The following is a 16,380-nucleotide window of genomic DNA, read 5'->3' as shown; positions in this document are numbered from 1 at the left end:
ATTTGTTCTAAAGGTTTTTTTTCTTGCCACCAGGATTATTAAGTGGTTACTACAATTAATTCACTACTCCTCACAGCTTTTTTCCCCATTTTTTATTTTTCTTTCTTTTATTTGATAGAGAGATACTGAGATTAAAGAGGGAGAAGATCAACAATGTTGAACACCCAGATATGTAAGAAAAATGAGAATGGAAATAAATTTAAATGAAGTCAAAAAAGGGGGGAAGAAGAGAGAGAGCATGAGAGAGCTACAGCAGCACTCCTTCACTGTTCATTAAGCTTCCTCGCTATAGGTAGGGGCTGGGGACTTGAACCCTGGTCATTGTGTATGATGATGTGTGTGCTGTACTGGGCATGACACCACCCAGCCCCAAGAATCTCTTAAAATGTGCAGGTAAGAAGGCCGAGCAGTAGCACACCTGGCTGAGCATACATGTTACAATGTTCAAGGACTCAGGTTCAAGCTCACTTACAGAATGAAAGCTTTTGAGCAGTGAAGCAGTGCTGTGTGTCTGTCTTCCGCTATCTCCCCTTTCCCTCTCAATTTCTCTCCATCTCTATCCAATAAATAATAAATAAAAAATGTTTTGAAATATGCATGTAAAAGAAAATATACCCCAGGAAAAATAAAATTAAAAACTATCTAAATTAATCTCTGATTAGAAAACAGATTGTGGTATATTCACAAAATATAGTACTGCGTAACAGTTAAACAAAATAAATTGGTTCTATATACATTAGCATGAGAAAGTCTCAAAAGCTATTCACCACTAAATATATATAAAACACTCAATACAGTATATTATTTATAGTGCAAATATGATCATAAAGATATAGACAGAAAAGATCTATGTCAACTTTAGGATAGAGATGGTTTTTGAGGAAAGTTAGTAGGATCAAGAAGTAACATAACAGGGATCCAACTGGATCTGTAATGTTTTATTTCTAAAAAAGGGAAAAGATCTTGAAATCAGAGTGGTAACTCAGTGGGAAGAGCATAGGGTTTTTGTAAAATCCTAGGTTTGATTCTTCATACTATGTATGCCAAAATAGAATGTTGCCTTGGTCTTGGTATCTCTCTTTCTCACTAAATAAACAAATCTTTTAAATAATCTTTAAAAAGGAAAAAATCTGAATCAATTATCATAATATGCTAATATTAAACATCTGAATGGCAAGAACATGAATATGTTGTTGACATTTCTAAAAATCTCTTCCGGGAGTCGGTGGTAGCGCAGCATGTTAAGTGCAAGTGGTACAAAGCTCAAGGACTGGCATAAGGATCAAGGTTTGAGCCCCCGGCTCCCCACAAGGGAGTCACTTCACAAGTGGTGAAGCAGGTCTGCAGGTGTCTATCTTTCTCTCCCCTCTCTATCTTCCCCTCCTCTCTCCATTTCTCTCTGTCCTATCCAACAATGACAACAGTAATAACTACAGCAATAAAACAACAAAGGCAACAAAAGGGAATAAATAAGTAAATAAATATTTAAAAATAAAATTTAAAAAAATCTCTTCCAGCAGAGAAGCAATTACAGAAGTCAGACTCTCACTTCTGCATCCCATAAGAATTTTATTTGTTTTAAAATGTTATTTATTTATTATTGTATATAGGCAGAGTGAAATTGAGAAGAGATGGGGAGATAGAAAGAGAGAGATAGAAAGATGGAGAGAGACAACTCCATCCCTGCTTCACCACTCATGAAGCTCTCCCCTGCAAGTGGGGACCAGGGGCTTGAACCTGGTTCCTTGTACACTACAGTGTGTGCACTTAAGTAGGTGAACCTTTCCCATAAAGAATTCTGGTCCATATTCTCAAGAGGGAGAAATATTGGGGAAAGATAACCAGAGAGCTCTGAACTCCAATTCCATCAGGACCCCGAGACACAAAATGAAAAAAGGAAAGGCATTCAGAAGTAATAGCAGGTGTAGGTGTTACTTAAGAAGAGAAGGTAGGGCCATAGGAAAAATGGGTAACTACAAATAAATATAGATAGTTACAGAAATAATAGTCAACCCATATCTGTGACCCTAGGAGAACTACTGCAGTTTCCAATGGAGGGAATGGGGACACAGAACTCTGGTGATGAGAACAGTGGGAATTATACCCCTGCTATCTCTTAATTTTGTCATACACACACACACACACACACACACACACACACACACACCCTGCTTCTCTCTCTTTTTAAAGTATTTTTATCTATTATTGGATAAAGAAAGAGAGAAATTGAGAAGGAAGGGAACAATAGAGAGGAAAAGAGACAGACAACTGAAGCTCTTTACCACTTGTGAAGATTTCCCACTGCAGGTGGGGACCAGGAGCTTGAACCCAGGTCCTGTGCACTTAATCAGATGCACCTGCCCCCTTATCTCTTAATTTTGTAAAACAATATTAAATCACTAATAGTTTTTTAAATCTCTTAGAAACATATGAATTATACCCGATTAAAATGCATAGGGTTTGTAGAAATAGTTGTAGTCACACAAGGAATATTCATTTTTCTTCATAAACACTTATCAGTTGGAAGTTGGGGATTATATCATTAGGATATAATGGCAGTGTAAACACACATTACCATGTACAAGGACCTGTATTCAAGCCCCCACATACAGAGGGAAAGCTTTGTGAATAGTGAAGCAGTGCTACAGCTGTCTCTCTTTCATCCTTCCTCTCTATCTCCCACTTCCCTCTTGATTTCTCTGTCTCTATTCAATAAATAACTAAATATTTTTAAAAAATAAAGGCAGCATAAAAAATTTCAGAGTCCATTCAAGAGTATTAATAGTAATGTATGAAGAATAATCTTATTAAGAAATTTCTTGGGGTGGGGCGGGTGGTGACGCACCCAGTTAAGCTGACATAGTACTAAGCACAAGGTCCTGTACAAGAATTTTGGTTCAAGCTCCCAGCCCCCCACCTGCAGGAGGGACACTTCACAAGCAGTGAAGCAGGTCTGCAGGAATCAATCTTTCTCCCTATCTCCACCTCCTCTCTCAAAGTCTCTCTTCCAATAAAATGGAAAAAATGGCCACCAGAAGTATTGGATTTGTAGTGCTAGCACTGAGTCCCAGCAACAACCCTTGAGGCAAATAAAATAAAAAATTTAAAAGATTTTTTATCTGAAAAACCATATTCAGAATATGAACCAATTAAAAAAAAGTGTAGCGGGTGTCTAGTATATTGTCAATGAAGATATAGAACTGACAATGGGGCAATGCAGATCACACAGTAACTGGAAAGGACATAATAGCATGAAAAGGGGAAAAGAAGCCACCAGGGACAGTAAGGAAACTTCAGATCTGCAGGATTGCTATGAACTCAACTCAACTTTTGAAGAGAAGGTACTTAGCTTTGGTTCAAGCCCCTGCTCCCCACCTGCAGGAGAAAAAGCTTCACAAGCACAATGAAGCAGGTCTCACTCTACCTTTTCCTCCCCTTTCAATTTCTCTCTGTCCTATCAAATTAAATTTAGGAAAAAAAAAAAAAAACAGAGAGAAAGAAAGGAAGGGCAGGCCACTGGGAGTGGTGCATTCAAAGTGCTGGCACAGAGGCCTAGGGGAGGGGATGGGCGGACAAACGGGGAGACCAGGAACATAGTTTTGCAAAGCTCTTTTTGTAAACTGGACGTATCCCTGATGGATGTGTGGAAGGTCTCTATGAGATTTCTACTGTCAGGGAAAGCTTTAGTAAAATGTGAGCTAGGGCTTGAAAATTAGGTAGGATATTGGTGGGTGAAAAAAAGAGCAAGGACTGATTTAGTAAGCAAGGGAAAAACCTCAGGGTAGAAGCAAGGGAGAGCTTCAAACAAGTTCAGTTGGCTGTAGAGTTCATGACAAGGAAAACTAAAGAGAGGCTGAGATGCTGGAGGTGGGGGAATACTCAAGTTTGGAGCTTAACTACTTCACAGAATGGGGGGGTAGAAGTCTTTAGATATTTTGAACAAGAGAGTGCCATGATTAAGATGATTTTTTTTTTTTTTGAAAGGGAAGGAGAGCAGAGAGGAGATACCATAGAACCACTCCATCCACATGGAGCTCCTCTTGGTGGTATCCATGATGCTACTATATGGTGCCAGGGCTTGAACACATAGCTTCCTGTTTTTCTTTTTTTTTTTTAATATATTTTTTATATTTATTTATTTATTTATTTACTCCCTTTTGTTGTCCTTGTTTTATTGTTGTAGTTATTATTAATGTCATCGTTGTTGAATAGGACAGAGAGAAATGGAGAGAGGAGGGGAAGACAGAGAGGGGGAGTGAAAGACAGACACCTGCAGACCTGCTTCACCGGCTGTGAAGCGACTCCCCTGCAGGTGGGGAGCCAGGGGCTCAAACCGGGATCCTTCCTCCCATCCTTGTGCTTTGCGCCACCTGCGCTTAACCCACTGCGCTACCGCCCGACTCCCAGCTTCCTGTTTTACTAATTCAAGAACTTTCAAGAGTCTCTTCCTTAATTGCAGCTTACTATAAATTCCAGCTTATTATAGATTGTATCATTTTAGTCCTATTTCTTCTCAACAAATTCCTTCATTTAGTTTTTATGAAGAAAACAATCCACTGGTTCTATTTGCTTTCATTTATGTATATGTTCAGAAAAGGACTGCCAAATCTCCAGTGATTTCTAGCAACTTTTAAAGAAAGGGTACAAAAGAGTTCAAGCAACATGGAAAACCTTTCTCTTTTTTATTTAGTAGTTGGTTGGAAATGGCAATCTAAAGAAGGGGTCTAAAAATCACTCTAAGTGAGTAGCTTTACTAAGGAGTTTCTTCATACCTAGACTCAGCTCCCTAAGCTTCTCATGCTGTGTTTCAGATTCTTTCTTTGCTCTACTTCCAACTTCACGATACCAGAGCATCTGTTATCATGAGTGTTCTGACAGTACAGAGGACTGAAGCAGTATTAGCCATTTATACATGGGGTTCATTTATAAACAGAGTCTACATTCAATTTAAGTCAGAAGAATTATAACTTCAGAATCTGATTTATTGCTAGCAAAAATTAATAAATCAGAAACTGATTTATTGCTAACAAAAATTTAAAACAGCTGAGAAAATGTTTCACCTAAATGAATTTTCTGAAAAGGTCAGTGGAAATCAAAGAAGTTTAAATCAACTGATCATTTTATTAAAAATGTATCCAACTTGCCATTCCATATTTATTTTATGTGCTAGCACACTAAAACAGTAATAACAAAAATACTTTATTTTAGGTTCTCTACTTTTCAGATTAGAGAAATAAAGTTATTCTAGGGATCATTCAAATTCTGATGGCTTCGCTATTGTAACAACCGAACAGACTGAATAATATCACACATTTTCCTCTTCAGCTAACTTCCTATATAAACTAAATATGATGCTTTCTTTTTTATTAGCCAGAAAAATCAAAGGACAAAATATTTATTATTGATGAGATCAATGGCAATAATCAGTGATATTAAAAGAAAATAATTTATAGGGGGCCGGGCAGTAGCACAGCAAGTTAAGCACACGTGGCAAGAGGCGCAAGGACCAGTGTAAGAATCCCAGTTCAAGCCCCCGGCTCCCCACCTGCAGGGGGGTCACTTCACAAGTGGCGTCTATCTTTCTTTTCCCTCTCTGTCTTCCCCTCCTCTCTCTATTTCTCTCTGTCCTATCCAACAACAATGACATCAATAACAATAATAATAATAATAACCACAGCAACAATAAAACAAGGGCAACAAATAGTCTCCAGGAGCAGTGGATTCATGGTGCTGGCACAGAGCCCTAGCAATAACCCTAGAGGGGGAAAAAAAATTTTTTTAAAGCAAAGAATTATATAGTGAATATAAATATCATTTAGGTCAAAATGTCTAAATTAACTAAGTAACTGAAAGCAGTAATTCAAAATAGTTTGTGTGCACGCACACGCACACACACACACACACACAAATGAAAGACAGAACCTCTTTTAAGAGTATTACATTGCAGGTAGGAGAGTGGCTTAAGGAGTAGCGTGAAGGACTTGTATGTCTGAGACTCTGGGTTCAACTCCCAGCAGTTCATATCGTAAAACAGAATGGTGCAGGGGGAAACTTCACGAGCGGTGAAGTAGTGCAGGTATCTGTATCTCTCCCTATCTCTCCCTCCCCTCTCAGTTTCTCTCTGTCTCCCTCTATCTCTCCCCTCTCAATTTCTCTGTCTCTATCCAATAGTAAATAAAAAATATTTTTTAAAAAGTAAAAAAAAAAAAAAAAAAACAGAATGGTGTTCTGGTTTCTGTGTCCTCTCTCTTTCATTAAAATAAGTAAGTGAGTTTTTAGCTTTCAGCTTTTGGCTCAGAGGAGGCCAAGGTGCAACTTGCTTCAGTCATCCGGAATCCAGATTCATCTGACACCAACCGCTTCTACCATGCTGTCAAAGTTTGACTGCAATGACATCAAAGTTGCGTACTCTGAGATGCACTGATGGGGAAGTTGGCGCTACTTGGGCCCTGGCCCCCAAGATTGGGCTGCTCAGTCTATCTCCAAAAAATTTCTTGATGAGGGGCCGGGTGGTGGCACACCTGGTTGTGTGCACAATTTACAGAGCACAAGGACCCAGCTTTGAATCCTAAGGGTTCAAATTCTGACTGCTTCTTACTAGCTGTGAACTTGTGAATTATTGAGCCCTTTCTTATAGCAGGAATACTTTGTAGTTTAACAATGGAACCCAAGAGTACTGCTGTGTATCAGTTTAGAAGAGAAACTCTATTAGTAAGTAGACTCAAGTATTATTTCTGCTCCCATCTACTTACCTACAGACAGAGTAGTTAAGAGTATTCAACATACAGATGAAACAAATTCAGGAGAGATACTATGTAGTATAACAAATCATCATCAGCATCATCAAGAAGACCTTCAACAAGTAGCAGAGATGCCCTTACCTAACAGAAGTGAACTGTAAAGGTAAGAAATGTAAGATCTTCCACTTTTTTTTTATTCCCTTTTGTTGCCCTTGTTTTATTGTTGTACTTATTGATGTCATCATTATTGGATAGAACAGAGAGCAAGGGAGAGAGGAGGGGAAGAAAGAGAGGGGGAGAGAAAGACAGACACCAGCAGACCTGCTTCACTGCCTGTAGGTAGGAAGCCGGGGGCTCGAACCAGGATCTTTACACTGAGTCCTTGCACTTTTCGCCACGTGCGCTTAACCCGCTGTGCTACCGTCGGACTTCCCAAGGTCTTGCACTTTAAAACCCAGTAAAACAACTGCATTGGGAGTCGGGCGGTGGCGCAGTGGGTTAAGCGCACGTGGCGCAAAGCGCAGGGACCGGCGTAAGGATCCCGGTTCGAGCCCCCGGCTCCCCACCTGCAGGGGAGTCGCTTCACTGGCGGTGAAGCAGGTCTGCAGGTGTCTATCTTTCTCTCCCCTCTCTCTCTGTCTTCCCCTCCTCTCTCCATCTCTCTGTCCTATCCAACAACAAAGCAACGTCAACAATGGCAATAATAACCGCAACCAGGCTGCAACAACTAGGGCAACAAAAAGGGGGGAAAATGGCCTCCAGGAGCGGTGGATTCATGGTGCTGGCACCAAGCCCAGCAATAACCCTGGAGGAGGAAAAAAAAAAAACTGCATAATATAAAGTATGGTGGTTGGTGAGCTGATTTTTAAAAAACATGAGTCTTAAAAACACTGCATGAGCCAAGAGTGAGGTCTGCTACAGGAAAAAGAAAAAAAAAAAATCAAACACAATTTCACCCTGCAACAATAATAATAAAGTTCAGCTCAAGAGAATATAGTTATTTGTTTGTTTTTGGTAGAGACCAGAGAAACCAAGAGGGCAGAGGAAGGTAGAAGGAGAAAGAAAAAGAGATACCAGCAGCACTGCTACCTTGCTCATGCAACATCCCCCCTGAGGGTGGAGACAGGAGCTTGAACCCAGTTTGCAGATAGTAACATTCTTACCACCCAAGTACTGAGAATATAATTTAAGTAAATTTCCGCTGATCATTGTGTTCCACTCATGGCAAGTATTAGAAGAAACATTGACAAAACACAACATTCCCAAAGGAAGATGAAGGGGGTGCGGAGCCAAGATGTCCACATAAGGACATCTTCTGACTTTCTCTCTGCAAAGCAGCTGCTTAAAACAGGAAATTTCAAATGAGGGCAAGATTTCTAGGACCCTGGTGAAGAGAGTGTACAGGAGAAGTCAAAGTGGAGCCAAGGAAGAGAGCCGCAGATCACACATAGGCTGGAATGGGCTACAGAACAGACAATGCACATTGAACGGAGTTTTTCTACCAGGTTCTAGATGCTAGCATGATGCCAACCTGACTTCCCAGGGCAGACGACCCCACCAATGTGTCCTGGAGCTCTGCTTCCTCAGAGCCCTGCCCCACTAGAGATAAAGAGAAACAGGCTGGGAGTATGGATCAACCTGCCAATGCCCATGTTCAGCACGGAAGCAATTACAGAGGACAGACCTTTCACCTTCTGCACCACATTAATGACCCTGGGTCCATACTCCCAGAGGGATAAAAAATGGGAAAGCTATGAGAGGAGGGGATGGGATACGGAGTTCTGGGGGTGGGAATAGTGTGGAAATGTACTCCTCTCATCCTATATAGACTTGTCAATATTTTCATTTTATAAATAAAAACTTTAAAAAAAGATGAAGGGTTTGGAATATAAAATATTTTAAGAATGTGGGTTGTTTTCCATACAAAACAAAAAATTCACAGGAATATGCAACCTAACTTCAAATATCCACACAGCTATCAGATGGAAAAATAACTATATTTAGGCTGGAAGATAGCTCACTTGACTGCATGTGTGCCTTGTCATGCACATGGCCAGGGTTTGAGCCCTAGTACTGCATGGGAGTGCCAGGGCAGCAGGAAAAATTCCATTACTCTAGTGTTTCTCACTCACTTTTTCTCCGCCTTCTTCTCCTCCTCCTCCTTCTCTCTCTCTCTCTCTCTCCCTCTCTCATATAAATACAAAAGGAATTGTGTTTTAATTCTATGTAGCTCCAAACACCAGAAATCACATCTATGCATGAAAGTCACATGAATCTTCATATAAAAAGAACATTCTGATATGACAATAAAAATAAAAAGTTTAAATAACAAAAATGTAAATCTCTAAGGAAAGGAATACAATTCTTTGAATGAGTATAAAGGATCCTGATTTGTAATGTGGCATCAAAGCAGTCTTCCTTTGAGTAGCTGAGTGATCTGGGAGTAGGAGGCTACAAACTGAACACTGCAACGAAAGGAAACAGCCACCTGCAAAACATTTGTGGCAAGAGAAACTACTGTAGTTTCAAAAAAATTAAAAGGCTTGTTACCTGAGCATAAAAATTAAGGGAGCAAGAGAATAGAAGATGAAGCAGGAACACAAAGGTCCTTGAAGGCCCAGTAAAGAGTTAGGTCTTAGGGAGTCTGGCGGTAGCGCAGCGGGCTAAGCGCATGTGGCGTGAAGCCAAGGACCAGCATAAGGATCCAGGTTCAAGCCCTCGGCTCCCCACCTGCAGGGAATTCCCTTCACAGGCGGTGAAGCAGGTCTGCAGGTGTCTGTCTGTCTTTCTCTCCCCCTCTGTCTTCCCCTCCTCTCTCCATTTCTCTCTGTCCTATCCAACAACGACATCAGTAACAACAACAATAACTACAGCAACAATAAAAATCAGCAATGGCAACAAAAGGGAAAATAAATAAATATTTTTTAAAAATTTAAATTAAAAAAAAAGAGGTCTTTTCTCTGAAGCAATAGGATGCTATTGAGGCAGAGGTTTCAGTCACAATGGATATGAGAGAATAACTAATATGAAGAATACCATAAGAAAACCTCTTCAGGAAAACTCTAAGCAGAACTTGGACTGGGCTTGGTGTACTGCACCAAAGTAAGACTCTGGGGTGGGGGGAGGGTTCAGGTCCTGGAACAGGATGGCAGGGGAGGACCTAGTGGGGGTTGTAGTGTTATGTGCAAATGGTATACATGCACAAACTATTGTGTTTTACTATTGACTGTAAACCATTAATCCCCCAATAAAGAAATTTTTTAAAAGAAAGAGAAAAAGAAAACCCCTTAAGAGCTTCCTAAGTAATCCAGATGAGAACTGACTAAAGTAAATAGAAACTGAGATGGATAAGTGACAAAGATCTATTAGATGTAAAAATGACAAAATCATGTGACCAATCCAGTTTATTATATGATTTGGTTTATTTGTTGTTTTGCTTTTTCCAGAGCATTGCTCAGCTCTGGCTTATGATGATGGTGGTGGTGGTGGTGGTGGTGGTGGTGGTGGTGGTGGAACTGAAGCTGAGACTTTGGAGTCTCAGGTATGAAAGCCTTTTTTTTTTTTTTTTACATGACCATTATGCTATTTCCCCTGCCATTATGATTTGGTTTAAAACAGCAATGGAATCTGGAGATAGTTCACCTAGTAAAGTACAAGCCACACCAGGTACAAAACCCTGGATTGGCAACCTGGCCCATATGAGAACACCACATCACCATAGAAAGTTCTACTGATAGTAAAGTGATGCTGCATTATCTCTCCCTACCTAATCTCCACATGTCTGAAATAAAATGAATGATAAAATAAATAAAATGAATGATAAAGCTGGCCTGCCCAGTGCCACAATAAACAAATACAGCACTACTCCAAAGCATGTTCTTTGCCCTAATAATACTTGGGGGTTAGAAAGATAAACTGTACTTAGTGATGAGTGGAGGATGGTTAAGAGTGCATACAGGAAAACCCTCCCTCCCCAGGGTTTTCCACCTGAACAATTGGATAGATGGTGGTGTCATTCATTAAAAAGAGAAACAGGATCCATACCAAATAATATTGCATCCGCCGATCACAACCTAACCAAAGCAACGACTGCCATCTCAACATGCTTCACCTCAGAGTGTATCCAGAGACTTCACGTGTGGAATGACAACCCTTCAGCTTCATTACTCGGGTGAGACCTTTCCTTTTATAGTACACTCTAATTTCATCTCAGGTAGTTCACTTTCTAACAAAGTCCCATAACCTAGACATACACCAGTTTCTGTGAGAGAGAGCGTATGTGCACACGTATCCATAAACTACTGCAAAATATATACCTGAAAGCAGGATTACACTAGAGTTTGCAGTGAGTACCTCCCCAACACTTCCTCTCCACTATTCCAATCTTGGGATCCATGTTTGCTCAACAAATTGATTGGCTTTGTATGTTAACTCTCTTTTCAATCACCAGGTTCCAGATGCCACCAGGATGCTGGCTAGGCTTCCCTGGATTGAGGACCCCACCAATGTGTCCTGGAGCTCAGCTTCCCCAGAGACACACCTGACTAGGGAAAGAGAGAGGCAGACTGGGAGTATGGACCGACCAGTCAACACCCATGTTCAGCAGGGAAGCAATTACAGAAGCCAGACCTTCTACCTTCTGCAACCCTCAACGACCCTGGGTCCATGCTCCCAGAGGGCTAGAGAATGGGAAGGCTATCATGGGAGAGGGTGGGTTATGGGGATTGGGTGGTGGGAATTGTGTGGAGTTGTACCCCTCCTACCTTATGCCTTTGTTCACTAATCCTTTCTTAAATTAAAAATTTAAATAAAAAAAAAAAAAAAAAAAAAGAAATAGAAAAAAAAAAAAAGAGTAGAGATTATGCTATGAGAGAGAATGATGTTTTATTTATTGTACTATATAACAGTGGTATCTGTTTATCTAACTATATATCATAAATCACACATACTTTAGATAACTGAAATAAGTTGGCTGAGATTCAAATGAATAAAAATCTTAGGAACTAAAAAAAAAAAAAAAAAGAGAAACAGGGAGTAGTGCAGCGGGTTAAGCTCAGGTGGTGCAAATCGGCAAAGACCAGCATAAGGATCCCAGTTTGAGTCCCCGGCTCACCACCTGCAGGAGGGTCGCTTCACAGGAGGTGTCTTTCTCTCCCCCTACCTGTCTTCCCCTCCTCTCTCCATTTCTGTCCTATCCAATAACAGCAATAACAATAATAACTACAACAATAAAACAAAGGCAGCAAAAGGGAATAAATAAATATTTTTAAAAAAAGAAACAAAGGAAAAGTACAAGCCAGGTAAGCTAAGATTATGCATTCAAGTTTAAACAAGCTGAATTTGAAATACCTTGGTTTTAAATAGGAAGGTTGATATATTGATGTGGAACTTAAAAGACATGTATGGATGGCAATAAAATAACAAGAATCATTGCATACAGATAACAATTAAAGTTGTGGATTTAGATTGAGATTGCCTGAGGGGAAAAAATTAATAGTGAAAAAGCCTTGAGGAATACCTGCATTGAATAACAACAAGGTAAAAGAGGATGAGTCTGCAAAAGAAAGGTGTAAGGCTTCACAGGAGCCCTGAGCAGAGCATTTTCTATAGCGGAGGCAATGGTTAACACTATCAACTGCTGCTGAGTCATCAAGTAAGACAAGGGATAAGAGGTCCCCCTATCAAGGGACCTCTTTCAGTGGAATGACAGGTAATCAGGTTGCAGTGAGTTAAGGAATATATGAGGGCTAAGTAGGCAGTAAAAAATAATAATAAGAGTTTAATTCCCCAATAAAGAAATTTTTTTTAAAAATGGGAGAAAACAATGTAGACCACTAGGTCAAAGTTTCTGATGGGAAGTAGGAAGAGAAAAATTGATAGCTATGGGGGTGGAGGAGGGCTTTTTGTTTTAAGATGGGAGGCGCTAAGGCTAGGGAGAAGCAAGACTTTCATGCCTGTGGCACCAGTTCCCAGGTCCAAGCACCACCGTAAGCCAGAGCTGAACAGGGCTCTGGTTAAACATAATAATAAACAAATAAATAAATAGGTGGAAGATGCTATGGAGGAAAGGAAGAGAAGGAAATGTAATCTAGAATCTCATAATTTACAATTCCCCTTAGATAGGACATTTGCATATATGTGTATGCAAACTTATTCCAAGATTCCAGTATAAATCAATATCAAGCACATCTTTATCCCCTAATGACGCAGTTAATGTTCCCAGGCTTATGACCAATGTAATCTCTGAGAAGGATCCACTCCTTAGAGAGCTTTTAGCTCCGGGCACACTGCAGTACAGCACACACCAGCCCTACCTTCTCTCACCAAACCCATCCTATACGGTGATCCTACAGGCTAAAGAAGGAAGTGAATTTAAAACCCTGAAACTACAACATGCACAGATGCATTCGAAGTGAGTGTCATTTATAAAGGCAAACCGAGAGCGCTGCACCCCCCCCCCCAACAATCAATACCCACTTCAAGCTAAAGCCCCTTCCTGCCTGCTCTGACAATGCTATTCCCCCTCCCACTCCCCAGATGCCCGGAGTTTAACACTATAAAAGTCATATGCGCTCCAAAACCTTTTATTGTGAGCAATCAAAAAAAAAAAAAAAAGGGTTCCTAACGATCCTTCCCAAGCCTGGGTCCCAATGCAGCAGACGCATCCCCCGCAGTTTCTCGGCGGCAGCACCGCATCAGCCCACGCCAAGGGGTGCGAAGAGCCCCCCTGAGCCGGTCAGACGAGGCAGGCACGCCACAGTCCTGAGGCTGCTTTGGGGGACAGGGGGGACAAGTCCCAAGGGATGGACAGGGAGCATCAGGCGAACCGCAGGAGACCCGGGTGCAGAGGGGGTCACTTCCCTTCGCGCTTCCTAAACGAGATAGACTTTCTGAGCCGGGCTGACCCCATGCCACCGCTGCCCTTCTCACCCTCAACCTTCCTCTGGCCTGCCACCCCTCCTGCCTAAGTCCCATTTGCTCAGATTCGTCTCCCTCCCCTGAGGCGGTCTGGATCTCGGAGCGCTGGAGACCAGGAGCCCCCGCCTCAAGCCGCAGCTCGGGGCCGGCACTCACCCGGCCCGCCATCTTCTTTGACACGTCCGGCTCGGCGGCCGCAGCTCTCCGCTCTGCAGAGGCAGTCCCCACCGCGCGCGCGCGTCCGCAAGCCGCCCTCGCGCAGGCGCGCAGCCCCCGTTAGGCCCTGCGCGCGCCCTGTCGCGTCCCCGGCGCCTGCGCCCCGGGGGCGCGCGCGGGTTGGACGGCTTCGGGGAAGGAAGGGGAGAGGAGAGCGGGGCGGCTCCGCCATTTTGACGTGGAGTTTTGCGGTCCCTTGTCTCGAATTCTGGGGAGTAAGTGTAGGTCAGCAAGTTTCCCAAGGACAGCTTTTACAAATCTCATCACAGATGGCTGGTTTTTCCTGACTCTAACAAGGCCTGTGATGTTCTTAACATTTAGCCCTGCTCATCTCTCTGCCCTTTAATTTGGCTTTATGCTTCCAGGCCCACTGGAATGTGAATGTGTGCAGGGGAGCACCCTGCGCGAGCGCTGACCTTTCGTCCCCGAGGAAGAGCAGTAATGAGTAGTGTGCTCTGAATTTAAGTTCTGCATTAATGCAGACTTTTTCTTTGCGGGCGGACTTGTTTTCCTAGCTCCTGCAAATTATCGACATTGGCGTTTGCATTTATCTTAATGTTTAGCTTAGCAAACTCAAAAAAAAATTTTTTTAAATGAATCATAGGGCAGGAGATAACTTACCTGGTAAAGTGCATATTTTACTATGTGTGAGGAGCCGGGTTCTGAGCACCACATAGGGATGGTACTTGGGGGAAGCTGCACAGAGCAGTGGTTTCTCTCTGAAGTCTTTTTAGAAAAATGCAGGTAGAGTCTAGGGAGACAGCACGTGCTAATGGTTATGCAAACGACTTTCATGCCTGAAATAAAAAAAAGTAAAACAATACATCCAGGACTGCCAAATATTTTTAATTTAATGAATTATGATTATTTTATATATTCATTTGTATGTGGGCTTTTGTTATTAACTATATTTCAAGTTAATTTGTGTGTTTAACTACCTTTGTTGAGCTGGGGAGGCAGCATAATGGTGATGCAAAACTCATTCCTGAAGCTCTGAGGTCCCAGGTTCAAAATCCCCAGTGCCACCATAAGCCAAAACTGAACAGTACTCTGGTATCCCTCTTTTCTCTCTTTTTTTTTTTAGATTTCTTAATATTCATTTATTTATTCTCTTTTGTTGCCCTTGTGTTTTTTTTGTTGTTGTTTTAGTTATTATTGCTATTGATGTCGTCATTGTTGGATAGGATAGAGAGAAATGGAGAGAGGAGGGGAAGACGGGGAGAGAAAGACAGACACCTGCAGACCTGCTTCACCGCCTGTGAAGCGACTCCCTGCAAGTGGGGGGAGGACCCTCGAACTGGGATCCTTAGACCGGTCCTTGCACTTTGCACCAACTGCGCTTAACCCTCTTTTCCTTTTTTTGTGTCTCTCTCATTAAAATTTTTTAAAAAAGGAATCTATTGTTGATTTTGTATGATATTTGAGTAGAGTAAAAGTGATGATATTTGAGTAAAGTATCCCCTAAACTGGGGCATATATATCCTCACTAACATCCTGGAATAGATAATAGCAGCAGCTGTAGCACTCTGTATAAAAAATGATTCTGCTGAGTGGGTTCTGCAACGTTTTCATTGTCGTCACTGTCTTACATTTCTCCTCATATTTGCTCAAGAAAATAGGAAATAATAGGATTTATCTCTTGTCTTTCACAGTAAATTAAGGGGAAACGTTTTTTTCAACACAAGGAATGGAAAATAATTAGAGGAATTGAGCATGCTTTAGGGATTCAAAATTAAGAACCACTTAAAATCAATAAGTGACCTGGAGAGACCAGGATAGAAAGGAAGGTTCAAGCCAGTTTCTTAAATTCTACTGTATCTGAGAGCCAGAGTGCTTTGTTGGACAAGACAGATGTTAACTATTCATATGAGGACTAGAGTGATTATCAGGAAAAGTTATCAGAACAATTATATTGGGCTGGAACATCAGGAAACTTGGACTCTTGTTATTTTCCATGTGCTACCCAGTATTGGCCATGACCTTTCACCACACTGAGCCTCCTTACTTGTATTGTGAGAGGTATAATGAGTTTAATGGTTATCTTATATGTTTTTCTTTTTTTTTAAAGATTTTATTTATTTATTGATGAGAAAGATAGGAGGAGAGAGAAAGAACCAGATATCACTCTGGTACATGAGCTACTGGGGATCGATATCAAGACATCTATTTATTTATTTATTTATTTATTTATTTATTTATTTTACCTCCAGGGTTATCACTGGGGCTTGGTGCCTGTACTACGAATCCACTGCTCCTGGAGGCTATTTTTTCCCTTCTTGTCGTTTATTGTTGTTATTATTATTATTATTACATAGGACAGAGCAATCGAGAGACGAGAGGAAAATGGGGAGAGAAAGAGACCTGCAGACCTGCTTCACCGCCTGTGAAGTGACTCCCTGCAAAGTGATCCTCCTGCAGGTGGGGAGCCATGGGCTCGAACCAGGATCCTTATGCCAGTCCGCCAGTCCATGTGCTTTGCACCATGCTCTACCGCCGACCCCCCTTA

The 16,380-nt window shown here is 41.5% G+C and overlaps 1 protein-coding gene across 2 annotated transcripts in view; it reads right to left on the bottom strand.

The window, feature by feature from the left end:
• Nucleotides 1-13,945, bottom strand: part of NSF (N-ethylmaleimide sensitive factor, vesicle fusing ATPase) — a 210,663-nt gene extending 196,718 nt beyond the window's left edge. For both annotated transcript variants that reach the window (XM_007529655.3, XM_060203295.1), the window contains exon 1: nucleotides 13,815-13,945. In XM_007529655.3, coding sequence (XP_007529717.2) covers nucleotides 13,815-13,826 — 12 coding nt within the window. In that variant the 5' untranslated portion in view covers nucleotides 13,827-13,945. The remainder of the gene's footprint in view (nucleotides 1-13,814) is intronic.
• Nucleotides 13,946-16,380: the final 2,435 nt, after the last annotated feature.

Source organism: Erinaceus europaeus, chromosome 12 (assembly GCF_950295315.1).
Source record: "Erinaceus europaeus chromosome 12, mEriEur2.1, whole genome shotgun sequence".
NCBI classification, from domain to species: domain Eukaryota; kingdom Metazoa; phylum Chordata; class Mammalia; order Eulipotyphla; family Erinaceidae; genus Erinaceus; species Erinaceus europaeus.
Note: the sequence above shows the minus strand (reverse complement) of the source record. Positions and strands in the feature narration are given on the sequence as shown.